We start from the raw sequence: 27,860 nt of genomic DNA on the forward strand, positions 1-27,860 counted from the left end.
TGAGCTAATAAAAGTTAGGTTATAAAACCAGTATGCACCCTCGTGTTTAAGCTAAAATAGTATTGCCAGAAGTTGGTCACTATAAAATTAAGGCATTGTTAGTGGAAACATCTTTATGTAGAGCAACAATTCTTTTTTCAGATCCTCAGAGAGTTCTTTGCCATAAGGTGCCATGTTGAACTTCCAGTGACCAGTATGAGAGAGTGAGAGCGATAACACCAAAAAATTTAACACACCTGCTCCCCATTCACACCTGAGACCTTGTAACACTAACGAGTCACATGACACCGGGGAGGGAAAATGACTAATTAGGCCCAATTTGGACATTTTCACTTAGGGGTGTACTCACTTTTGTTACCAGTGGTTTAGACATTAATGGATGTGTGTTGAGTTATTTTGAGGGGACAACAAATTTACACTGTTATACAAGCTGTACACTCACTACTTTACATTGTAGCAAAGTGTCATTTCTTCAGTGTTGTCACATGAAAAGATGTAATAAAATATTTACAAAAATGTGAGGGGGGTATTCACTTTTGTGAGATACTGTAGATCTTTACTTAGACCTCATTTAGAATAATGTGTCCAGTTCTGAAGACCTCACTTATAAAAAGATATTAATAAGATAGAACAAGTCCAGAGATGGGTAACAAAAATGGTAAAAGGTTTGGGGGACCAGGTGAGACTTCAAGAACTTAATATGTACAGTCTGGAGGAAAGAAGGGAAAGGGAAGATATGACTTTAGATACAACACAAGAAAAAACATTTTGCCCATGGGACTTTTAAAGAGTCACATCTCAAACAATATCTATAAAAATATGAAAAATGTATTAAACATACATTAAAAAATATGTACTGCACAATAGATAAACATGAATAATGTTACATAGAAGTCACATGAAAAACTTTATATGTGGGACCCAAAGGCACCATATAGATATCACCATCAGTCTGGGGTGACTGTGCAGCTTGTTCTTGATGCGTTTCACAAGAAAAGTCTCGCTTCCTCAAGAGAAGCACAGGAAAGTATCTGGAGGTAAAAATGAATCAATGAATACTAAAAAAAAAAAAACAAACAAAACCAAAAAAAAAAAAAAACCCCAGGGATGAGACAACCATATATAAGTGTGGGTCCAATGTGTACAACTTACAGTTAGTGCCAAATGTTGGTCTGCTCACACCCAACAGGTGATCAAGCTGCAAAGTGAATATAGGACTCCTATATAGCAGTATACATGATGATATACAAATGGTCTCCACAAAGCATGCCAAGAGGTCCGCTATTCTTCCCTGTGGGAGCTGTGAAGGGGCGGGGAAATGGTATAAACGTAATCAAATAAAAATGTATGTGGCGCTATCCTATCCTTGTGTACCAACTACAAATCTGTGAACTATGACGATCATAAAATGCTAAACAATGAATCCTAATCATAAAAGTGCGATGTGCATATATAATTATGGCAAATAAATCAAGTGTACTAAATAATGCCCCGTGATCACAACATCAAGTCTATCACAATATATGGACTGCGACTGATCAGCATAAATCCAAATATTAAAATATCATATATTGCGATGATTATTCATATATTCAAATGAAAACAAAGTGTCCAGTGCATAGTAGATTGAATAGTGTGCAAAAATGCACCTCCTAATGCGACTGCAACTCCTAGTGCGACTGCTATGATGAAAATATAAAAGTAACAAAATGTGCAAAAATGATCACAAGGTGCAGACGTGCCACTGAAAGTGCAACTGGAGGTCTCACATAGACCATTTAAGCAATAAAAAACTATTAACAAAGTGACAATAGTGCAATAAAATTCAGAGAAAAAAGAAAAGTTCCAATACAGTGCAACTCCTGGTGTGACAGCAATGTCCGCAAGGGGGATCATCTATTAAAAGAGTGCAAATACAGTGATGGCAAGTGTCTTGTGATAAGTGCATCCAATTCTGCTCCAGGGCATGACGGTTGTTTCCCACAGCCTCTCACCTGAAGTAGCGGCCCCCAATGGGTCGAGTCAAGCGAAAACACACAGGTGGATGATACTCCGTGCAGAGGATGGGTCTTCAAAGATGGTCACACTTCCCGGAAGGATGTCTGTGAATAAGGTTAATTGCGACTCTCACCACCGATAGGAAAAAAGCAGCAGCAAACAGTAACGAGCAGAAAGCTTCCGGGTTCAGCCGTACCCGGAAGCGACGGCACCTGGCTCCTTCTACCCTGACACGTTGCGTCACACCACGTGTCTTTTTCAAAGGGATCATTTTATCTATAATGGTATAAACGTGATATGCTCACAACACAGAATTCCCAGCGGTCGATGTGGAATCCAACCAGGAAAAATGAAAACGCCACACACCTTAAATAGTGATAATAATAGGATAATGGATATGAAGAAACATCAATAAGACAACAGCATGGTGTCTGCATGTGCTCCGTGGTGGTGAGGTGTAGGTGTATGAATTATATTTTCAAGTGATGAAAAATGTGAACTATAAATAAAACAATATCACTGGTGACTGAAAACATTAATGTTAAAAGCACCAGATCCCAATAACACCGGTAAGCATATCTACATTTTCTAAAAAGGTGGCAGTAATAGTACTAATTGATCTCAAATGCACAACCCATGCAAATAAAAGAATATAATTTATAAAAGAATATGTTTGTGCAGAGATATGTGAATATAGTTATGAAGGTATAATTGAAACGTAAATTACCATAAAAAATAAAGTTGAAATATTGTGCATATATTATGAAATAAAAGTGAGTAAAAGTTGATAAGTACTTCTCCTGTATGTGTCAAAAACATCAAGTGTTTAAGGAATTGCCATCAAAAACCTAAATAGTCCTGATCTTGGGGTGGGCCCGCCCATTCAGTGTCACCATGGGGTGGGCCCGCCCATTCAGTGTCACCATGGTGGGGAACCACCAATGGGCTCGCAGGTGTGTGCGGGAATGGGGAGAGCCCCCACCCCCCCACCAATGCGGTTGATGGGCAATCGTCTGTCTGCGTGAGCACAGCTGAAACTATCAGTCTGTGTCCAATCATGTTAGCTGCGACCCCCCCAATTTTTTATTTATTTCATTCATTTTTTATTTATTCATATTTATTTTCAATTTTCATTTTATTTCACTTTATTTCATTTTATTTATTTATCATTCATATTTATTTTCAATTGTTATTATTATTTTTTAAATTTATTTATTATTTAATTTTGATTTATTTTTTCTTCCACTGGGATCCCTCTGTCTTCCCTTTGGTGCGGGTGTCTCCTGCGGCGGCCCGGGCAGTTCACGTCTCTCTTTAGCCTCCGCTTACAGGGACGAGAGGAATTGGTGTCCCCTTTCGTGTCATTCTGATGCCCACGGCCTCCCGACGCCTCACGTCATCACATCGCCGCGTAAGCGGCGTTGTGCACGTGCATCACACCATATGCGCGCATCTCGGGGGTCACCTCTACTGTGATTGGACACAGACGATTGCCCATCGAACGCATTGGTGGGGGGGGTGGGGGGCTCTCCCCGTTTCCACACACACCTGTGAGTCCATTGGTGGTTCACCACCATGGTGACACTGAATGGGCGGGGGCCCACCCCAAGATCAAGACTCTTGTGTGGGTTTTTTGCTGTGCTTGGCTGTGCATAGACCCAGTGGCGTAGCTAGCACATCTGGCACCCAGGGTTGGTCATTTTTTTTTTTTATATAGCCAAAACTGTGGGTGTGGTCAGATTGCATCAACAGTGGGAGGGGCTTAAAGGGCCAAATGCTTTAATGACTGTGCCACAAGCAAGTATGTAACAGACAGTACAAAACTCATTATGCTCATTTTTAAATAAAACTGTTCTATTTCACATCCTTTACTACACACAGCTAACCTTAAAGTGATATTAAAGTCTTGTTTTTTTGAGTGGTTTTGCACAGAGCAGCTTGGATCCTCCTCTTTGCGGGTCCCTCACTAGCACCCCTTGCCCCTTCCTCTTTCTCTTTCTGGATGCCCCCACAGCAAGCAGCTTGCTATGGGGGGACCCAAGCAGGTGCATTCCCGAGCTGTGGCTCTGTGTGTCCATGCACACAGGGAGCCATGGCTCAACTTCGCCCCTTCCATCTTCTGATTGGCTCACTGGCTTTGATTGACAGCATTGTAAGCCAATGGCTGCTTCCAAACACCAATCAGAAGTGTGAGTCCCCGAACAACCAAGGCTCTCGTTTACATCGCTGGATTGAGAGGGGGCTCAGGTAAGTATTAGGTGGGGCTGGGGGGGGGGGGGCTGCTGCACACAGAAGATTTTTTACCTTCATGCATAGAATGTTGTGCCTTTACATCCACTTTAACAAAAAATGTGCTGTACTTAGAATGATGTAGTCAGGAGTAAGAAATGTAAAACACAGTGAGGGGAATTCATCAAAACTGGTGCAGTCAGAATCTGGAACAGCTGTGCATGGCAACCAATCAGCTTCTATCTTCAGCTTGGTCAGCTTTAAAAATAAAAGCTATGAGCTAATTGGTTGCCATGCAAAGCTGCTCAAAATTCTGTCTGTTCTAATTTTGATAAATTCCCGTAAGGACTCATTCAGACAGGCACTGAAACAGGTCCTGTATGCTGAGCCACTTTTTGCTGCACCTGCATCCACCAGAGAACTTCACCTATAGAAGTGGGTGCACAGATCCGAATGCAGACACTGTACATTTGGATATATGCATCCCTTCCTGTCTGTAGGTCAAATTTTGACATTCGACTATGTCCATTCACCTGATGCATCCCAATTGACTTTGACTGGACTGCCTACAAAGGGATGCACAGAACACCAAGTATCACCACACGGTACACGCCCATCACACATATGCTCCATGTGAATGAGGCCTAATTGTCATGTGGGTCAGATAGCAGGAAAGAGGAGATCTCGAGTAATTAAAAGAGAAGTATGGAAATTTTATTTATGAATCATACTTACCTAGGTAGATACAGCAGGTCCCCTGCCAGCTCTAAGGCTAAGAACCGAGTAATCAAATACCGCCGATCACTCAGTTCTCCCTAAACAGAGAGCTGGTGGCTGTCAGTTTCCTAGTCAATGGCCTCCTCTGCATCCACCCCCTAGTCCAGGGCCTCTTCTGCACTCTGCTCCTAGTCCAAGGCCTCATCTACAGCCCACCCCAAGTTCAGAGCCTCCTCTTCGCCCTGCTCTCGGAATCCAGGTCCTTTACCACATCAAACCCACTTTTTAAGTGCAGGGCCTTCTCTGCACCCCCTAGTCCAGGGCCTCCTGTGTACTCCCCTCCTAGTCCAGAGCCTCCTCTGCACTCCCCTTCTCCTAATCCAGGGTCTGTGCCACACCAACCCTTTTCTAGCCTAGGGCCTTCTGTGCACCCCCCCACTCTAGCACCTCCTCTGCACCCTCCCAGTCCAGGGCCTCCTTGCACTCCGCTCCAAGTCCAAGGCCTCCTCTACAGCCCTCCTCTGCTCCCTGCTCTCTGACTCCAGGTCCTTTACCACCTCAACCCCACTTTTCTAGTCCAGGACCGCCTCTACACCCCCCCTCCCAAACCAGGGCCTCTTGTGTACTCCCCTCTTAGTCCAGGGCCTCTGCATCCCCTAGTCCAAGGCCTTCTCTGCACTCCCCTGCTACTCCAGGGCCTCCTCTGCACCCTCTAGTCCAGGGCCTCCTGTGTATTCCCCACCTAGTCCAGGGCCTCCTCTGCACTCTCCTCCTAGTCCAGGGCCTCATCTGCACTCCCCCTCTCCTAATCCATGGTCTTTGCAACACCAACCCTTTTCTAGTCCAAGGCCTTCTCTGCACCCCCCCACCTCCCCCACTCCAGCACCTGCTCTGCACCCCCCCAGCCCAGGGCCTCCTCTGCACCCCACACCCCAGTCCAGGGCCTCCTCTGCACCCCCCAGTCCAGGGCCTCTTCTGCACCACGCCAGCCCAGGACCTCCTCTGCATCTCCCAAGCCTAGGGTCTCCTTTGCAACCCCCCCCCAGTCCAGGGCCTCCTCTGCACCCCCTAGCCCAGGACCTCCTCTGCATCTCCCAAGTCCATGGTCTCCTTTGCAACCCCCCCAGGTCAGGGCCTCCTTTGCACCCACAAACCCAAGGCCTCCACTGCACCCTCCACTCTAGGGCCTTTTCTGAATTCCCCCCAGTCCAGGGCATCCTCTGCACCCCCCCTTTAGCCCAGGGCCTTCACTGCACCTCCCAGTCCAGGGCCTCCTCTGCACTCCCCTCCCAGTCCAAGGCCTCCTCTGCACCCCCCCTCAGGTCCAGGGCCTTCTTTGAAGCCTCCCATTCTCTGGGATGCCTCACGCAGAAAAGACAGGCTGTTTTGGCACTGGGCAGGCCTAGAGGGGAGCCCTCACAGCACTCTGCCGGGGGTGCCGCTCGCAGTGGGCGCCTCTGCTCCAGGGTGTCACTGTGGAGCAGAGTAATTCAGCGCTAGTGCATCTGTGCGGTCTTCCTCCTATTTGATTCTCTGGTATTTGGCAAACTATTCAATGGGCGCTGCCTATCTATTACACTTGACTGGGCTGCAGTGACACCCTAAGAGCAGCGGTTCCCAGTGCAGGTGGGGATGGCACCCCTGGCTTTGTCACCCAGGGCAGGCGCCCCCCCTCCCTAGTTTCGGCCTTGCACAGACCTCTGGCTGTCTGTGGTGGTCTCTAATTCCCCTAAGGGTAAGTTTCACAGGGTGATTTATTCATATATTTTTTTGGTTGGTGTTCTCATTTATGGTGGATGTCATTTTTGGCAGTTAATGTCAGCTGCGGTCGGTTTTTTATAGTAATTTCTTATACACTTGATGGTTTTGATGGGTGTTTTTTTGATGGCAATTCCTTACACACTTGATATTTTTGACACATACAGAAGAAGCACTTATCAACTTTTACTCACTTTTATTTCATAATATATGCATAATATTTCAACTATATTTTTGATGGTAATTTACGTATCAATTATACCTTCATAATTATATTCACATATATCTGCACACACATATTCTTTTATCAATCATATTCTTTTATTTGCATGGATTGTGCATATGAGATCAATTAGTACTATCACTGTCACCTTTTTAGAAAATGTAGATATTCTTCCCCTGTTATTGGTATCTGGTGTTTTTAACATTAATGTTTTCAGTCACCGGTGATATCGTTTTATTTATAGTTCACATTTTTCATCACTTGAAAATATAATTCATACACCTACACCTCACCACCACGGAGCACATGCAGACACCATGCTGTTGTCTTATTGATGTTTCTTCATATCCATTATCCTGTTATTATCACTATTTCAGGTGTGTGGCGTTTTCATTTTTCCTGGTTGGATTCCACATCGACCGCTGGGAATTCTGTGTTGTGAGCATATCACTCTTATGCCATCTCCCCGCCCCTTCATAGCTCCCACAGGGAAGAATAGCGGACCTCTTGGCATGCTTTGTGGAGACCATTTGTATGTCATCATGTATACTGCTATATAGGACTCCTATATTCACTTTGCAGCTTGATCACCTGTTGGGTGTGAGCTGGCCAACATTTGGCACCAACTGTAAGTTGTACACATTGGACCCACACATATATATGGTTGTCTCCTCCCTGGGTTTTTTTTTTGTTTTGTTTTTTTTTTAAGTATTCATTGATTCATTTTTATCTCCAGATACTTTTCCTGTGCTTCTCCTGAGGTTCTTGACGTGTTCATGAAACACGTCACGAACAAGCTGCACAGTCGCCCCTAAATGATGGTGGTATCTATATGGTGCCTTTGGGTCCCACATATAAAGTTATTTCATGTGATTTCTATGTAACATTATTCATGTTTATCTATTGTGCAGTACATGTTTTTTAATGGATGTTTAATACATTTTTCATATATTTATAGATATTGTTTGAGGTGTGACTTAAAAGTCCCGTGGGCAAAATGTTTTTTCTTGTGTTGTATATACTAGTTTGGGATTGAGACACTGCCTCAGCCCATTCCATATCAGCTTTACTCTTTTGTCTATGACTTTAGATACATCAAGGGGATTCAATCATTAGAAGGACAGAGAGGGCTACAGTATCTGTCACAAAGACCATAAGCAGCGAACAGTATGTTGTTTCCCAAGAGCTTGGATTCGGCATATTGCGGATCTGGTGGACAGATTATTGGGTGAGGACCCAGCTGTCATGGTGCACGTTGGCACCAATGACAAAGTCAAAGGAAGATGGAGAGTCCTAAAAAACTATTTCAGGGACTTAGGAGCTAAATTGAGTAGTAGGACCTCCAAGGTAGTATTCTTAGACATACTACCGGCACCTGGAGCCACACCAGAGAGGCAACGGAAGATTAGGGAAGTTAACAAGTGGCTGAGGAGCTGGTGTAGAAAGGAGGGGTTTGGGTTCCTGGAGAACTGGGCTGACTTCTCAGTCTGTTACTGGCTCTTTAGCAGGCACGGACTGCATCTAAATGGGGAGGGTGCAGCTCTACTGGGAGAGAAGATGGCCAAAAAGATAGAGGGGTTTTTAAACTAGGGGAGGGGAGGGTCCAGATGTAGAGCTAGCCAGCATTGAGCAAGGTTCAGCAAGTAAGATTGGGGGCATTAGCAGTAGGGTGACTAGAATACCATACCATACCATAAATGGGATAAAATCCTAGGAACAAAGAACATGGAGGAAAAATGGGAGTGCTTTAAGAGCATACTAAATAAAGGTATTGGTCAGTGAGTTCTAACAGGAAATAAATTTAAAAGAGCTTAAATAAATCCTGGGTGGGTAAACTCCAAAGTAAAAATGCATATAAAAACAAAAGAAAAGGACTTAAAAAAAATACAGGGCTGAGGGGTCATTGTCAGCATTCCAACAATACAAAGAATGCAATAAGTAATGTAAGAGCGCAGGGCAGCTAAAATAGACCATGAAAGGCACATAACGAAGGAGAGTAAAAAAAAACCAAGTTCTTTAAATACATTAACAGTAAGAAAGTGAGGCCAGAGCATATTGGCCCCATAAAGGTCAATGAAGGGAATTTGTTTACAAAAGAAAAATAGAAGGCAAAGGTTTTACATGTATTCTTCTCCTCAGTTTTCACTAGGGATGAGCTTCGAGTTCGAGTCGAACTCATGTTTGACTCGAACATCGGCTGTTCGCAAGTTCGCCGAACAGCGAACAATTTGAGGTGTTCACGGCAAAATCGAATGCCGCGGAACACCCTTTAAAAGTCTATTGGAGAAATCAAAAGTGCTAATTTTAAAGGCTTATATGCAAGTTGTTGTCATAAAAAGTGTTTGGGGACCTGGGTCCTGCCCCAGGGGACATGGATCAATGCAAAAAAAAGTTTTAAAAACGTCCGTTTTTTCTGGAGCAGTGCAGTTTAATGCTTAAAGTCAAACAATAAAAGTGTAATATCCCTTTAAATTTCGTAGCTGGGGGGTTTCTATAGTATGCCTGTAAAGGGGTGCATGTTTCCCGTGTTTAGAACAGTCTGACAGCAAAATTACATTTCAAAGGAAAAAAGTCATTTAAAACTACTCGCGGCTATTGCATTGCCGGTCCGACAATACACATAGAAGTTCATTGATAAAAACGGCATGGGAATTCCCCACAGGGGAACCCCGAACCAGAATTAAAAAAAAAAAATGACGTGGGGGTCCCCCTAAATTCCATACTAGGCCCTTCAGGTCTGGTATGGATTTTAAGGGGAACCCCGCGCCAAAATAAAAGAAAAACGGTGTGGGGTCCCCCCAGAAATCCATACCAGACCCTTATCCGAGCACGCAACCTGGCAGGCCGCAGGAAAAGAGGGGGGGACGAGAGAGCGCCCTCCCCCCCTCCTGAACCGTACCAGGCCACATGCCCTCAACATTGGGAGGGTGCTTTGGGGTAGCCCCCCAAAACACCTTGTCCCCATGTTGATGAGGACAAGGGCCTCATCCCCACAACCCTGGCCGGTGGTTGTGGGGGTCTGCGGGTGGGGGCTTATCGGAATCTGGAAGCCCCCTTTAACAAGGGGACCCCCAGATCCTGCCCCCCCTTGTGAAATGGTAAGGACCCTACCATTTCACTAAAAAACTCAAAAATGTTAAAAATGACAAGAGACAGTTTTTGACAATTCCTTTATTTAATTGCTTCTTCTTTCTTCTTTCTTCTATCTTCCTTCATCTTCTTCTTCTTCTTCTGGCTCTTCTTGTTCTTCCTCCGGTGTTCTCATCCAGCATCTCCTCCGCGGCGTCTTCTATCTCCTTCTCCTCGGGCCGCTCCGCACCCATGGCATGGGGGAGGCTCCCGCTCTTCTCTTCATCTTCTTCTCTTCTTCATCTTCTTCTCTTCTTCTCTTCTTCTCTTCTTCATCTTCTTCTCCGGGCCGCTCCGCATCCATGCTGGCATGGAGGGAGGCTCCCGCTGTGTGACGGTTCTTCTGTTCTTAAATAACGGGGGGCGGGGCCACCCAGTGACCCCGCTCCCCTCTGATGCACGGGACATGATGGGACTTCCCTGTGGCATTCCCCGTGACGTCACAGGGAAGTCCCGTCAAGTCACCGTGCGTCACCGGGTGGCCCCGCCCCCCATTATTTAAGAACCGTCAGAAGAGGAGACGCGTCACACAGCGGGAGCCTCCCTCCATGCCAGCATGGATGCGGAGCGGCCCAGAGAAGAAGATGAAGAAGGAGAAGAAGGAGAAGAAGATGAAGAAGATGAAGAAGAGAAGATGAAGAAGAGAAGAAGATGAAGAAGATGAAAAGAAGAGCGGGAGCCTCCCCCATGCCATGGGTGCGGAGCGCCCCGAGGAGAAGAAGATAGAAGACGCCGCGGAGGAGATGCTGGACGAGAACACCGGAGGAAGAACCAGAAGAGCCAGAAGAAGAAGAAGAAGATGAAGGAAGATAGAAGAAAGAGGAAGCATTTAAATAAAGGAATTGTCAAAAACTGTCTCGTCATTTTTAACATTTTTGGCAGTTTTTTTGTGAAATGGTAGGGGTACTTTTGTACCCATTTACCATTTCACACAGGGGGGGACGGGATCTGGGGTCCCCTTGTTAAAGGGGGCTTCCAGATTCCGATAAGCCCCCCGCCCGCAGACCCCCACAACCACCGGCCAGGGTTGTGGAGATGAGGCCCTTGTCCTCATCAACATGGGGGCAAGGTGTTTTGGGGGGCTACCCCAAAGCACCCTCCCAATGTTGAGGGCATGTGGCCCGGTACGGTTCAGGAGGGGGGGCGCTCTCTCGTCCCCCCTCTTTTCCTGCGGCCTGTCAGGTTGCGTGCTCGGATAAGGGTCTGGTATGGATTTTTGGGGGGACCCCACGCCGTTTTTTTTTTTTTTAATTTTGGTGTGGGGTTCCCCTTAAAATCCATACCAGACCTGAAGGGTCTGGTATGGAATTTAGGGGGACCCCCACGTCATTTAAAAAATTTGGCCGGGGTTCCTCTTAATATTCATACCAGAGCTGAAGGGCCTGGTATGGAATTTAGGGGGACCTCCACATAATTTTTTTTTTTTTAATTTTGGTTCGGGGTTCCCCTGTGGGGAATTCCCATGCCGTTTTTATCAATGAACTTCTATGTGTATTGTCGGACCGGCAATGCAATAGCCGCGAGTAGTTTTAAATGACTTTTTTCCTTTGAAATGTCATTTTGCTCTCGGACTGTTCTAAACATGGGAAACATGCGCCCCTTTACAGGCATACTATAGAAACCCCCCAGCTACGAAATTTAAAGGGATATTACACTTTTATTGTTTGACTTTAATCATTATTAAAATCACTGCTCCCGAAAAAACGGACGTTTTTAAAACTTTTTTTTGCATTGATCCATGTCCCCTGGGGCAGGACCCAGGTCCCCAAACACTTTTTATGACAATAACTTGCATATAAGCCTTTAAAATTAGCACTTTTGATTATTCATGTTCGTGTCCCATAGACTTTAACGGTGTTCGCGTGTTCGAACAAACTTTTTTCCTGTTTGCATGTTCTGGTGCGAACCGAACAGGGGGGTGTTCGGCTCATCCCTAGTTTTCACAAAGGAAAAGGGGGGATATCGTAGCCAAGGCTGTAATGGTAATAAAATGTCACAGAATGCACCAACATGTCTAACAGAAGACCGTATCAGAAATAGACTTAAAAAACGTAACATAACTCACCAGGACAAGATGGCTTACACCCAGGGTCCTTAAAGTGATTGTAGAGGCTCATTTTTTTTTTAAATAACAAACATGTTATACTTACCTCCACTGTGCAGTTTTGCACAGAGCAGCCTGGATCCTCCTCTTCTCGGGTCCCTCTTTGCTGCTCCTAGCCCCTCCCTCCTTTGTGTGCCCCCTCAGCCAGCAGCTTGCTATAGGGGCACCCAAGCTCCCTGTTTCCATTCAGACACAGAGCCCTGATCTGACCCTGCCCACTCTCCCCCTGATTGGCTTGTGACTTTGATTGACAACCGCAGGAGCCAATGGCACCACTGCTCTGTCTCAGCCAATCAGGAGGAGTGTACTGGATGGCTGAGGGGATCGTGGACATCGCTGGAGAGAGAAGGAGCTCAGCTAGGTAATTAGGGGGTGCTGGGGGGGCTGCCAAACACAGCATTTTTATCCTAATGCATAGAATGCGTTAAGATAAAAAACCTTATGCCTTTACAAATCCTTTAAGGAACTCAGTCAGGTGATAGCTAGACCATTGTTCCTAATTTTTATGAACGGTTTACTGACTGGAATTGTACCAGCTGATTGGAGAAAAGCCAAGGTTGAACCAATATTTTAAAAAGGGCCGAGACTAGGGATGAGCCCAACCCCCCCCCCGGTTCGGTTCGCATCCAGAACACGCAAACTTTTGAACACCGTTAAAGTCTATGGGACTCGAACTTGAGAAATCAAAAGTGCGAATTTCAAAGGCTAATATGCAAATTATTGTCCTAAAAAGGGTTTGGGGACCCGGGTCCTGCCCCATGAGACATGTATCAATGCAAAAAAAGTTATAAAAACTGACTTTTTGCAGGAGCAGTGATTTTAATGATGCTTAAAGTGAAAAAATAAAAGTGAAATATTCCTTTAAATATCGTACCTGGGGGGTGTCTATAGTATGCCTGTAAAGTGGCGCGTTTCCCGTGTTTAGAACAGTCCCTGCACAAAATGACATTTCTAAAGGAATAAAAGTCATTTAAAACCGCTTGCGGCTGTAATGTAATGTCGGGTCCCGGCAATATGGATGAAAATTATTGAGAAAAACGGCATGGGTACTCCCCCCCCCCCGCTCATTACCATTCCCTTTGGGTCTTGTATGGATATTAATGGGAACCCCGCACCCAAATTATAAAAAGAAAAGGCGTGGGGCCCCCAGGCCCTATATACTCTGAACACCAGTATACAGGCGGTCCCAAGAAAGACAGGGACTGTAGGTTTGTTCTTAAGTTGAATCTGTTTGTAATTTGGAACAGGTACATTTTGTAAGTGTAGCTTCAGCCAAAAAATCTATTTTTAAGCTTTTTGGAAAACATAGGGAAGGGTTATCACCCCTGTAACATTTGTTTTGCTGTCTGTGCCCCTATTCAAAAGATTTCACCTAACTTTCTGTCCCAATGACAATTGGATTTTTGAAAATTTTGGGTTTTTAGGGAAACAAGAATTGGTGATAAAACATCAGTGGAGGAGACACCTTTTCCCCCATATTAACTCTTACAGGAGAGAATTTTCCTTCCTAGGGGTAGATTTCCTCTCACTTCTTGTTGTCTCCCTCCGTTTGTAAGTAGGAGTCGTTTGTAAGTCGGATGTTTGAAAGTAGGGGCCTGCCCTATATACTCTGCAGAAATTTGGGCCTTAGGTGTTGGTGGTACCAGAACACTGTAAACCCTCACAATTACTCTTGGTGGGTGCTGGAACAGGCCTGCTGTGAAATATTATATCAAGAATTGTAATTACATGCCTCTGTTGAACAGGGTCAGAAAAATTGGGCCTTTGGTGGTGGTGTGGTGGTGTTGCCACAACACTGTAAGCCCTCACAGTTACTCTTGGTGGGCGCAGGAACGGGCCCTGCTGTGAAATATTAGATCAAAAATTATAATTACACGCCCCTGTTGAACAGGGGTAGAAAAATTGGGCCTTAGGCACTGGTTGTGGTGCCACAACACTTCAACCCCTCACAGATACTCTAGTTGAGCGCAGGAACAAGCCCTGCTGCAAAATATTACAGCAAAGATTGTAATTACACGCCCCTGTTGAACAGGGGCAGAAAAATTGGGTTTTAGGCACTGATGCCACAACACTGCAACCCCTCACAGATACTCTAGTTGAGCGCAGGAACAAGCCCTGCTGCAAAATATTACAGAAAAAATTGTAATTACACGCCCCTGTTAAAAAGGGGAAGAAAAATTGGACCTTAGCCACTGGTGGTGGTGCCCAGAACCAAAATGTTTTTACAAGCTATCAACATGAACATTGAGGAGAAATAGGATAGTCACTCATCATAACAGGATAGTCACTCAGCATCAGCATAGGCAGTCTTCAAGGGATCTCACATTCATAAAAAATTAGTCGGTTACATCAGCATCAGGTGCTTGGTAGCTGGTGATCCAAGACTGATTTATTTTTATGAAGGTGAGCCGATCAACCGAGTCGGTGGACAGGCGCACTCTGTGATCGGTTACAAAGCCTCCAGCAGCACTGAATGTGCGATCCGAAAGAATGCTGGATGCAGGACAGGCCAGAAGCTCAATTTCATACTGTGCAAGCTCTGGCCAGTGATCCATCCTCAAGACACAGTAACCCAGAGGATTTTCGGTTGGAAAGGTCTCCAAGTCTGATTTTGCCCCTAGGTATTCCTGCACCATGTAAATCAGACGCTGGCGATGGTTACTGGAACCGATCAGACCTTGGGGCTGCAGACTAAAAAATTGTCTGAACGCATCTGTCAGATGGCCACCTTCTCCACCGCTCCTTCTGTGACTGACTGAAGCCTCAGCAACATTTTGTCCAGGACCAAGAATTTGTAACCTCCCAGGCTCTGGAAACACGTTGCACAAACCTTTCTGCAAGGCCTCCCGAAGAGGTTTCATCCTCTGCTCCCTCAGCGACGACTGGATAAGTTCCGCAACCTTACCCTTGTAACGTGGATCAAGGAGGGTTGCCAGCCAGTACTGATCCCTCTCCTTGATACCCCGAATACAAGGGTCCTTTCGCAGGCTTTACAGGATAAGGGAGGCCATGCAGCGTAGGTTTGCTGAGGCATTCGGTCAGGAGTCCTCTGGGTCACTAACGACGATCTGATCCGCAGCCACCTCCTCCCAGCCACGTACAAGTCCATGGGTTTCTGGGTACTGTAAATGATCCCTTGAAGACTGCTGCTGATGCTGAGTGCTAGGCTCCACCTCCATGCTAACACAATCCTCCTCCTGTGTAATCGGCGGGCCCGCAGGAACCCTGTCTGGATAAAGGGGGCCTTGAGAGGTAAGGAAGTCCTCCTCTTCCTCCATCTGTTCTGCCTCAAGTGCCCTGTCCATTATTCCATGCAGCGTGTGCTCCAACAGGTAGACAAGAGGGACAATAGCATTGATGCATGCACTGTCACTGCTCACCATCCTCGTGGCCTCCTCAAATGGTGACAGGACAGTGCATGCATCCTTGATCATGAGCCACTGGTGTGGTGAAAAAAGCCAAGTTCCCCTGACCCTGTCCTTGTGCCATAGTCGCACAGGTACTCATTGATGGCCCTCTGCTGCATGTGCAGCCGCTGCAGCATGGCCAACGTTGAGTTCCATCTGGTGGGCATGTCACAGATTAGGCAGTTTTTGAGCAGGTTGTATTCCTTTTGGAGGTCAGCCAGCCGAGCACTGGCATTATAGGACCGGCGGAAATGCATACAGACTTTCCTGGCCTGCCTCAGGAGATCCTGTAAGCCCGGGTGCCTGCACAAGAACCTCTGCAGCACCAAATTAAGGACATGAGCCAAACAGGGAACATGGGTGAAGTGTCCCTGTCGGAGGGCGGAGAGGAGGTTGGCGCCATTGTCGCAAACCACCATTCCTGCCTGAAGCTGGCATGGCGTCAACCACCTCTGAGCCTGCCTCTTCAGAGCTGACAGAATCTCTACCCCAGTGTGGCTCCTATCCCCTAAGCACACCAGTTCAAGCACCGCATTGCATCTTTTTGCCTGAGTGCTTGCGTAGCCCCTTAAATGCCTACGGAGCACCGCTGGTTCCAAGGACAAATCTATAGAGGAAGAGGCCACGGAGGAAGAAGAAGAGGAGGGGGTGGAGGAGAGAGGTGTGTCAGAATCACCACTAGTAGCATTTTGGAGGCGTGGTGGCGGAACAAGCTGTCCTGCATCCTTCCCAGCTGCCAGCAGGGTCACCCAGTGCACCGTGAAAGATAGGTAACGTCCCTGTCCATGCCTGCTGGACCATGAGTCAGCGGTAATATGCACCTTTCCGCTGACCGCCCTGTCCAGCGAGGCCAAGAAATTGACTTCCACATGCCGGTAGAAAGTCGGAACCGCCTTCCATGAAAAAAATGGCCTTTGGGAACTTGCCACTGAGGTACCGCACATTCCACAAATTCACGAAAAGGGGGCAGAGTCTACCAGCTGAAAAGGCAGCAGTTGGAGTACTAGCAATTTAGCCAAGCTAGCATTCAGCCACTGGGCATGTGGATGGCTGAGACCGAATTTCTTTTGCCAGTTTAACAACTGGGGTAGGGAAATTTGCCTGCTACAATCAGACGTTGGTGTAGCAATAGCAGATTTCCCGCAAGTACTTGGCACACCTAATTCTACACCTTAATTCCTCTCAGTGCAGGTTTCTGAGAGAACTGAAGGTATAGTGGGGTTGGAGATCCCAGCTGATGAGGAGTAAGGAGAGGTCCGCCTTGTTCTTTGGTGTGGGTCTTTTAAGTACGCTTGCCAATGGACTGCATGAGAGTTTGACATATGTCTGGTCAAGCATGTGGTGCACAAGCAGCTGCTGTTTTGGCCACATACGCTTCAGATATATGTTGCCAACAGCAATGGTGCGATCTGCTGCACACGTCTCAAAAAAGGCCCACACCAAAGAACTTTTGGAAAAACGCATGGAGTCAGCAGCGCCCTGCACATGCAGAGCTCTGCGGTGTGATGCAGTCGGTTGGCTGCCCTTAAGCTGGTCCCTGGAGGGCATCCTGCCTCTCTGGAGATGTGCCGCCTTCTCCTCCTCCTCTCTCCTATCAGGCACCCACGTAGAGTCAGTGACCTCATCATCCCCTCCCTCCTCATCACTGGAGCAAACCTGGCAGTATGCTCCAGCTGGGGGAACATGACTGCCAGTTTGTTGTCCTTTTTGGGCACCCGCTCTCTCTGGGCTCACGTTACTGCCTTCCTCAATCTGGGTACCATCATCGGAGCCTTCAAAACACTGCGCATCCTCCTGCAGCATGTACTCATCACTGTGGTCGAACAGTTCGGGGGACTCCTTAGGGCATGATGGTGGGACTAGGGAAGGAGTGACTGATGTCATTGAGCCGAGGGAAGAGGCCGCTTTGGCAGCTGCATTGGCAGCCAAAGTACTCTGAGCCTGGGTAACCGAGGATGGGGAGGATGAGGACGGCTTGGTCATCCACTCTACTAACTCTTCTGCATGTTGTGGCTCGACACGGCTAGCTGCCGAAAAAAAGGACAAGCGTGCCCCACAACCACGTGCTGAGGATGCACTGTGTCCACAACCAGCAATGTTGGCTGTAGACACAGAGTCTGCTTGCCCTCTTTTAGTGGCCTGTGAGCATCTGCCTCTCCTTGTTGGCCTTCCAGACATACTGTATTTGATGTATTTGTAATGTATTTGAATAGGTACACTAGGAATGGCCTGCAGTGAGATGTAGCTGCACAAAGCTAGCATGTGTATATATTTACTGAATATACTGCAGCTAACTGAATCAACTGCCTGCCTGTAGTATATTAGGAAGAGAACAACAGGAATGGTCTGCAGTGAGATCTAGCTGCACAGGATACAGTACTGAATATACTGCAGCTAAATGAATGAACTGCCTGCCTGTAGTATATTAGAAAGAGAACAGGAACGATCTGCAGCGAGATCTAGCTGCACAGGATACAGTACTGAATATACTGCAGCTAACTGAATGAACTGCCTGCCTGTAGTATATTAGGAACAGAACAACAGGAACGGTCTGCAGCGAGATCTAGCTGCACAGGACACAGTACTGAATATACTGCAGCTAACTGAATTAACTGCCTGCTTGTAGTATGTTAGGAAGAGAACAGGAATGGTCTGCAGCAAGACCTAGCTGCACAGGATACAGTACTGAATATACTGCAGCTAACTGAATTAACTGCCTTCCTGTAGTATATTAGGAACAGAACAACAGGAATGGTCTGCAGCGAGATCTAGCTGCACAGAATACAGTACTGAATATACTGCAGCTAAGTGAATGAACTGCCTGCCTGTAGTATATTAGGAACAGAACAACAGGAACGGTTTGCAGCGAGATCTAGCTGCACAGGACACAGTACTGAATATACTGCAGCTAACTGAATTAACTGCCTGCTTGTAGTATATTAGGAAGAGAACAGGAATGGTCTGCAGCGAGACCTAGCTGCACAGGATACAGTACTGAATATACTGCAGCTAACTGAATTAACTGCTTGCCTGTAGTATATTAGGAACTGAACAACAGGAACAGTCTGCAGCGAGATCTAGCTGCACAGGATACAGTACTGAATATACTGCAGCTAACTGAATGAACTGCCTGCCTGTAGTATATTAGGAAGAGAACAACGGGAGCAGTCTGCAGTGAGATCTTGAGATCTAGCTGCACAGGATACAGTACTGAATATACTGCAGCTAACTGAATGAACTGCCTGCCTGTAGTATATTAGGAACAGAACAACAGGAGCGGTCTGCAGTGAGATCTTGAGATCTAGCTGCACAGGATACAGTACTGAATATACTGCAGCTAACTGAATGAACTGCCTGTGCCTGTAGTATATTAGGAACAGAACAACAGGAATGGTCTGCAGTGAGATCTAGCTAAACTGGATACAATAATATATATATATATATATATATATATATATATATTAAATATACTGGAGCTAACTGAATCGACTGTCTGTTCAATCTATCTAAATGAAATGAAATGACACTCTCTCTCTCTCTCTCTGAACACCGGAACACACTACACACGGCCGATGTGCAGGCGGCCTTATATAGTGTGGGGCGTGTACTTAATCCCCTGAGCCATAATTGGCCAAAGGCACCCTGCCTTTGACCAATTATGGCTCTGTTTGCTTACAAAGCTGTGATTGGCCAAAGCATGCGGGTCATAGTGCATGCTTCGCCAATCATCAGCCAGCAAACCACTGCGATGACACAGTGCATTATTGGCCGTGACGCGCCCCATAATGTTCGATCTTCATCACTCATGTTCGACTCGAACTCAAAGCTCATCCCTAGTCGAGACATATCCCTGGGAACTGCAGGCCAGTTAGCCGAACATCAATAGTCTGCAAGCCATTGGACTGGATGATAAGGGATTATATTCAAGATCTCAGTAATGAAAACAATATCATTAGTGCTAATCAGCACAGATTCATGAAGAATCATTCTTGCCAGAACAATCTATTAACCTTCTATGAAGAAATGAGCTGCCATCTAGATAAAGGTACGCCTGTAGATGTGGTGTATCTGGATTTTGCAAAGGCATTTGATACGGTTCCCCACAAACATTTGCTGTACAAACTGAGGTCTGTCGGCATAGACCATAGGATGAGTACCTGGATTGAAAGCTGACTACAGGGGTGGGTCCAAAGGGTAGTGATAAATAGCGAACACTCGGAATGGTCTGGTGTGGTAAGCGTGGACCTGTCCTGCTGCGACCAATTCTGTTTAGTTTGTTCATTAATGATATAGAGGATGGGATAAAAGCTCAATCTGAGTATTTGCGAATGATACAAAGTTAAACAGGGCAATAACTTCTGCGCAGGATGTGGAAAACTTACAAGAAGATCTCAATAAAATAATGGGGTGGGTAACTACATAGCAGATGAGGTTTAATGTTGAAAATGTAAAGTAATGCATTTGGGTGCAAAAAATACTAAGTTACTCACTAGGGGGAGAACCTCTGGGGGAATCTAGGATGGAAAAGGACCCAAGGTCCTAGTAGACAAAAGGCTCAGCAATGGCATGCCTTGCTAAGCCGCTGCAAGCAAGGCCAACATAATATTGGCATGCATTAAAAAGGGAAATCACTCCAGAGATAAAACAATAATTCTCACACTCTACAAGACTCTGGTCCGGCTGCATCTTGAGTATGCCATCCAGTTCTGGGCACCAGTTCTCAAGAAGGATGTGCTGGAACTGGAGAGAGTCCAGAGAAGAGCAACAAAGCTAATAAAGGGACTAGAGGATCTCAGCCATTGGGAAAGATTACAAGCATTGAACTTATTCTCTCTGGAGAGGAGACGCTTGAGAAGGGATATGACCCTAGCATAGGAAAAAAAACTTTTCAATGAAAGGAAATTTAAAAAGACACGTGACCATCCACTGAGCTACTGGGCTTCTTCCATCAGGCCTGGAGATGATAGGAGGACATTGGCAGACATACTCTGTTCCGAATCACCGGGATTTTCTCCAGGGGCAAGGAGATGGTGCTCCTGACCGTATTGAATTGTGCCTTGAGATATATTTGAGACTGTGTAGGCTCTAGATGACTTTTTCCATGTTCAATAGCCAGCCGAATTCGAAAAGACTGGCGATGATGTTGTAAGCCCAAACAGGAGACAGGTAAACTGAAGGTGGACCTGGTCTACAGAAGAAATCTCTGGAAATCTTCTGCTATCGGGACATGGAAGTAAGCGTCCTACAGATCTATGGACACCAGCCAGTCACCTGGCCGAACCACTTGACAGATTGTAAACAGTATCTCAATTTTGAATTTCTCTTTTTTGATGAAGGAATTTAAGTGGGTAAGATCTATGACTGGTTTCCAGGAGCCATTCTTCTTCAGAACCATGAAGAGGGGCAAGTATACACCTTGAAATCTTTCAGTCGGAACTGGCAGTGCCCTGAGCCACTGAGTGGGAACAAACCTGAGTATGGGTGGGCTTCTGAATGCCCAAGCTTGACCTGAGGAGACTGTTTTGACGGCCCAGTAATCCTTGATCGAAGCTGCCTAGACGTGCCGAAAGGAGAGCAAGCAAGCGCTGATTTGATCCACCTGGGCAGACCCAATATCAAAAGCACTTAGTGGCTTCCCGTCCACCGGAGGACGCTCCCTTCGAAAACCTCTGGCCTGACGACTAGTTTCTCTTCCAGATCTTCCTGAACTTGTGGCCAGGTCTATAGAGGGGAGCACCCCTCAAACGTTCTGAACCCTGTCTGGGCTGAGCTCTCTACTGGCCTAGCAGGCCTCGATCCTGGGGTAGGAACCCTGACTTACCAGCCGTGGCATGGGTGATGGCACTATACAACTTGTTGTCGAAGAGAGAGAAACCCTCAAAGGGAATCTTACACCACACCTGTTTAGAGGCAAGGCTGGCTAACCAAGGGCACAGCCACAACGCACACTTAGCCATGATGGAAGAGAGCATGACCCGTGCCACCAGGAGGATTATGTCGATAGAGGCCTCCCCAGGAATGCTAACGCCAGCCTTAGCTCATGAGCGGCTGAACTTCTGGCCACAAGGGGACGGTGACACATACATAACAACACGGCTCAGACCAAGTACTGGAAGTAACCAGAGCAAAATTATAGGTAAGGTAGAGAGCGAGAGACTGCAGCACAAGGCATCTTGAAGTAGGAGCACTCACCAAAGCTGTTAACCACAGAGAAGCCACCGCACAAGCCCACAGATCATCTCAAAGACTACAGCTATTTAAATTTGCTGCTTGACAATGACGTCACTGCACCCCACAGCGCACCTGCGTCGGGATCATCGCCGCCTGTCAGCATTCATTTGCATGCGGGACCACTGCCATCTTGTCAGGACCGTGCATGCGCAGACCATGCCTTGTTGCGCAGATGGCACAAAGTGGCAGCCTAGAGCACAAATGCGTTACAGCCGCCGTGGCCGAGATACACTAGAGCACGGGTAGGCAACCTGGGGCCCTCCCAGCTGTTTCAGAGCTACAAATCCCATCATGCCTCTGGGAGTAATTGTAACTGCCAGCCTTGCAATGCCTTATGGGAAATGTAGTTCCACAACAGCTGGAGGGCCCCAGGATGCATACCCCTGCACTAGAGCCAGGGAAGAAAGAAAGGAAAAACAAACATACACAAACTGCTGCCAACAGAAAACCAGTTTGTACGACTGGACCTGGAAACAGGAAGCTGCTGCTCTTGACAGGTGTGACCAGGGCGTAAAAAGCCTTCCGCTAATAGCTGGGATATTTGATATAGCTGGGATATTCGCAGATATCTTCATTTAAGGTAAAACCACAAATTACTCCTAGGAAGAGGACAAATAAGGAATGTGGCCCCTAGCACTGAGCAAAATTTATGGACGTGGGGTCCTATAGGGTAGGAGAGGAGGCGGGGCTAAACCCATAGGTATGCTGCCAAGGTGGCGGTCAGGAAAGGAGTTTTTCTATATAGACAAGGTGTGAACCTATGAAAATGTTGCACTTTTCAATGCAAACAAGGAGAAAAATTATACAGTATACACAAAGAGAAGGACTAACACCATTTAACACAATGAAGAAATTTCACTGTACTGTAATCAGAGGTCACAGTGGACCCAAAGGAATAGGTCAATCAGGGCCGTCTTTAATATTGATTGGACCCTGGGAAAACATTTTGTGTGGGTCCCCCATACCCCCCCATGCAATTTTGCTCTCCACCTGCTTTGAAACACACAGTAAATAGCAGCTAAACTCCAAATCAGTTTAGTGGAGCAGATCAGGCAGCAATTGTAATTGGTTGCCAGAGGTTAAAGGATAACATTACTGCTCACTTATTAGTTGCTAGAGGTTACAGCACATCATTTCTGCTTGCTGATTGGTTTTGGTTGCTGGAGGTTACTGCACCTCTCTGTGAGAGAGAGGGGATTGGGGATGAGAGCGAGGGGATTGGGGATGAGAGAGGGGGGTTGGGGATGAGAGAGAGGGGATTGGGGATGAGAGAGGGGGGTTGGGGATGAAAGAGAAAGAGAGGGGATTGGGGATGAGAGAGGGGGGTTGGGGATGAGAGAGAAAGAGAGGGGATTGGGGATGAGAGAGGGGGATTGGGCATGAGAGAGAGAGAGGGGATTGGGGATGAGAGAGACGGGGTTGGGGATGAGAGACGGGGTTGGGGATGAGAGAGGGGATTGGGGATGAGAGAGAGGGGGTTGGGGAAGAGAGAGGGGATTGGGGATGAAAGAGAGGGGGTTGGGGATGGGAGAGAGGGGATTGGGGATGAGAGATGGGGGTTGAGGATGAGAGAGGGGGATTGGGGATGAGAGAGAAAGAGAGGGGGTTGGAGATGAGAGAGAAAGAGAGGAGATTGGGGATGAGAGAGGGGGGTTGGGGATGAGAGAGGGGGGTTGGGGATGAGAGAGGGGGGTTGGGGATAAGAGAGAGGGGGGTTGGGGATGAGAGAGAGGGGATTGGGGATGAGAGAGGGGGTTGGGTATGAGAGAGAAAGAGAGGGGATTGGGAATGAGAAAGAGGGGAATTGGGGATGAGAGAGAGGGGATTGGGGATGAGAGAGAGGGGTTGAGGATGAGAGAGGGAGATTGGGGATGAGAGAGAGAGGGGGGGATTGGGGACGAGAGAGAAAGAGAGGGGATTGGGAATTAGAGAGGGGGTTGGGGATGAGAGAGAGAGGAGGGATTGAGATTGAGAGAGGGGGGTTGGGAAAGAGAGAGGGGAGGATGAGAGAGAGGAGCCCTTAGCCCTGGCTGCAGTCCCTTCTGTGTACCCCCTGTCCCAGTCTGTGTATTGGTGTGCATGATGCATGGTACCTCCTTCTATAGGATGTTCACACTGGCCAGCAGCGGGCAGGGCCCTTCTCCTTCTGGGTGATGAGGATGGGGGTGCTCTGCTCCTTCGGGCGGATCCTTCTTAGATCGTGGACTGTCCCAGGTAGCAGTCCCTGGCTGCATGCACGCCCCGCTGTTTCTCGGGGGGGCCCGATCCACCTGTCATCCGTCCTGCTGTTGGAGCTAGGAGTAGAGCGCAGGGTGGCAGTCCCTGGCTACGTGAACCTCCCGACGGTCCTTGGGGGCCCACGATCCGCCTGTTCCCGGGCCGCTGTCAGAGCTTGGAGTGGAGGGGAGAGTAGGATAGCAGTCCCTGGCTGCATGCACCTCCGGGGCCCCTGATCCGTCTATCCTCTGGACCAGTGTTTCTCAACTCCAGTCCTCAAGGCGCCCCAACAGGTCATGTTTTCAGGCTCTCCATTATTTTGCACAGGTGATTTGATCAGTTTCACTGCCTTAGTAATTACCACAGCTGGTTCATTTGAGGGAAAGCCTGAAAACATGACCTGTTGGGGCGCCTTGAGGACTGGAGTTGAGAAACACTGCTCTGGACCATTGTCGGAGCTTGGAGAGGAGGTTGGAAGAATCCAGCCTCTGGGTGGCGCTGCTGCATCGGGGTTGCGCCTGCCGCTCCTCACCTCTCTGGTGGTCAGGGAGCTCTTTCCCCTCCCGGGCTCTCGCTTCTCATTGTACCCGCTGCCACCGGTCCAGGACTCCCCATGACAAGGGGCTCAAGGAGCAGCTGATTGGGCCCCTCAACGATGACAGGGCCCTGGGCAGCTGCCCCTTTTGCCCCGCATTAAAGACCGCCCTGAGGTCAGTAACATAATAAATAAATATATATATATATATATATATATATATATATATATATATATATATATATTATATACACAGTATCTCACAAAAGTGAGTACACCCCTCACATTATTGTAAATATTTTATTATATCTTTTCATGTGACGACACTGAAGAAATTACACTTTGCTACATTTGAGGATGCTCAATAGGGTTAAGGTCTGGAGACATGCTTGGTCAGTCCATTACCTTTACCCTCCCTTTCTTTAGCAAGGCAGTGGTCGTCTTGGAGGTGTGTTTGGGTTCGTTATCATGTTGGAATACCGCCCTACGGGAGGCTATCATGCTCTGCTTCAGTATGTCACAGTACATGCTGGCATTCATGGTTCCCTCAATTAACTGTAGCTCCCCAGTGCTGGCAGCACCCATGCAGTCCCAGACCATGACACTCCCACCACCATGCTTGACTGTAGACAAGACACACTTGTGTTTGTACTCCTCACCTTTTTGCCGCCACACACGCTTGACACCATCTGAACCAGATAAGTTTATCTTGGTCTCATTAGACCACAGGACATGGTTCCAGTAATCCATGTTATTAGTCTGCTTCTCTTCAGGAAACTGTTTGTGGGCTTTCTTGTGCCTCATCTTTAGAAGAGGCTTCTTCTGGGATGACAGCCATGCAGACCAATTTGATGCAGTGTGCAGCATATGGTCTGAGCACTGACAGGCTGACCCCCCACCCCTTCAACCTCTGGAGCAATGCTGGCAGCACTCATGCTTCTATTTCCCAAAGACAACCTCTGAATATGATGCTGAGCTTGTGCACTCAACTTCTTTGGTCGACCATGGTGAGGCCTGTTCTGAGTGGAACCTGTCCTGTTAAAGCGCTGTATGGTCTTGGCCACCGTGCTGCAGCTCAGTTTCAGGGTCTTGACAATCTTCTTATAGCCTAGGCCATCTTTATGTAGAGCAACAATTCTTTTTTTCAGATCCTCAGAGAGTTCCCCCCCCACATGAAAGCCGCCTCCCAGCATGAAAAAAAGCCCACCCCAAGTCCCGACGGCCGCAAAAATAGAGTCCACCATAAAGCGGCATAAAGTGAATGGCTCGGCTGTGCTCGGGCGGGGGGGGCGGTCTCAGCTCACCTTGGCTGTGCTTGGCTGTGCTCAGGAGGGGGGGACGGTCCCCGCTTGGCTGTGCTCGAGCAGAGGGGCGGTCTCAGCTCACCTCGGCTGTGCTGTGCTCAGCTATGCTCAGGCGGGAGGGGGCGGTCCTGCTCAGCTCACCTCAGCTGTGCTTGGCTATGCTTGGCTATGCTTGGGCAGGCTGTCTTAAATCAGCTTGGCTGGGCTCAGCGGAGGGGACAGTCACAGTGATGTATCATGTAAGCAATGATGACCGGCAAACGTATTAGAAGAAGGATGCTGACCATGTCCGCAGCCCCTGACCATATCCGCAGCCCCACAGCCCCTGACCATGTCCGCAGCCTGACCATGTCCGCAGCCCTGCAGCCCCTGACCATGTCCGCAGCCCCTGACCATGTCCGCAGCCCCTGACCATGTCCCCAGCCTCTGATCATGTCCGAAGCCTCTGATCATGTCCCCAGCCTCTGATCATGTCCCCAGCCTCTGATCATGTCCCCAGCCTCTGATCATGTCCCCAGCCTCTAACCATCTCATGTATCATATCTGCAGTCTCTGATGATGTCTGACCGTCTAATGTATCATTTCCGCAGTCTCTGACTGTCTCCTGTATCATGTCCACAATCTCTGACCATCACCTGAATCACATCCGCAGTCTCTGACCGTCTCTTGTATTATGTCCGCAGTCTCTGACCATCTCTTGTATCATTTCTGCAGTCTCTGACCAGCTCCTATAGTATGTCTGCAGTATCTTACTAACTCCTGAGGTGGAGCTCTAATAGGAAGAGGTGGAGCCTAAAGAGGAAGGGGTGGGGTTTACAGATGAAGAGGTGGGTCTTACACAGGAAGGGGTGTGGCAAATTCAGATGGGGGCGCCCGATTTTAGTCTTGCCTAGGGCATCACAAAACCAAAATAAACCACTGTATATATGTGGGTGTATAGGGCAACAAACAGTGGGTGCTCATGGATCTTTTAGAGTTTAAAATGTATTAACTAAAGGGCCCATTTATAGCTTGGCACTGCAGTGATTACGGATTTTGTATTTTTAATATTGGTTTAGAACTTTATTTGAAGCTATTTGTTTTCTTTTACAGCAAATATAAATACATTATTGGGAGGAACACATGGATTGAACGGTGGCTAACTGACAGGGAATGTCAATATAACCAGAAACGCTGCGATGATCTGCTTACGTTTGCTGATAATTTAAAGTTCATAGGTTGTACACATTAGAAAGGAATGCAGATACTTTTTTTATTAAGCATGCAATGCAAAAAAAATAAAAATTGCTGTACATCTTTATCTGTCTATCATTATTCAGTTTCTCATATTACTGAGTTTTTAAATAAAGACATGCTTTCTTATTGTTTTACTTGCCTATTATCTTAATATAATAACTGTCAAAGAGACATCTATAAATGTAACTCCTGGCTAATTTTCTTTTGTTTTTTGAACGATCCCTTGGCAGCTTCAAACACTGACCTCCTCTCTGGCACCAGCCAGTGTAGTAATTCTGTTTCACCACTAGATGTCCTCTGTCTTCCACGTTGAATGATGACCATTAGAAGACTTCCATGGGCTTGTAACATCCTGGCGTGGGAGGGGTGAGCCAGGTGTTGGGCTTTAAACTAAGAAAATACTTCCTTTCAAAACACTTTGAAATAAAAACAAAAAATAAAAGTAGGTGCAAACTATAGAAAAAAAAAAAAATCCAAACACAAATTACCCAGCACACCCTATAATTAGTCGGTGCAATTTTTTTTTTTTTACATTTTTCAGCATTTTAGGTTAAAAACATTTTTTTGTTGCATATTTTTACGAATACATTTACAAATACATAAAGCCACACTGGCGCATCAAAGCTTCATATCATAACGTGCAAATATGCTTAGCATATTTGTACATTTGGTACTCTTACAAAGTGACCCCCTCCAGTGCTGAAATGGTTATTGCCATGTTCCCATCTTCACTCGGTTTTCTGGATTTAGCCATCTTGCATGGCCAGGCCAG

At 46.9% G+C, this 27,860-nt stretch overlaps 1 protein-coding gene across 1 annotated transcript in view; it reads left to right on the forward strand.

The window, feature by feature from the left end:
- LOC141133428 (A.superbus venom factor 1-like) overlaps positions 1 to 27,152 on the forward strand; it is a 250,166-nt gene extending 223,014 nt beyond the window's left edge. The window contains exon 31 of the mRNA XM_073622813.1: positions 26,945 to 27,152. Within this exon, the coding sequence (XP_073478914.1) occupies positions 26,945 to 27,083 (139 nt within the window). The 3' untranslated portion in view covers positions 27,084 to 27,152. The remainder of the gene's footprint in view (positions 1 to 26,944) is intronic.
- Positions 27,153 to 27,860: the final 708 nt, after the last annotated feature.

This window comes from Aquarana catesbeiana, linkage group LG03 (genome assembly GCF_042186555.1).
Source record: "Aquarana catesbeiana isolate 2022-GZ linkage group LG03, ASM4218655v1, whole genome shotgun sequence".
In the NCBI taxonomy this organism is placed as follows: Eukaryota; Metazoa; Chordata; class Amphibia; order Anura; family Ranidae; genus Aquarana; species Aquarana catesbeiana.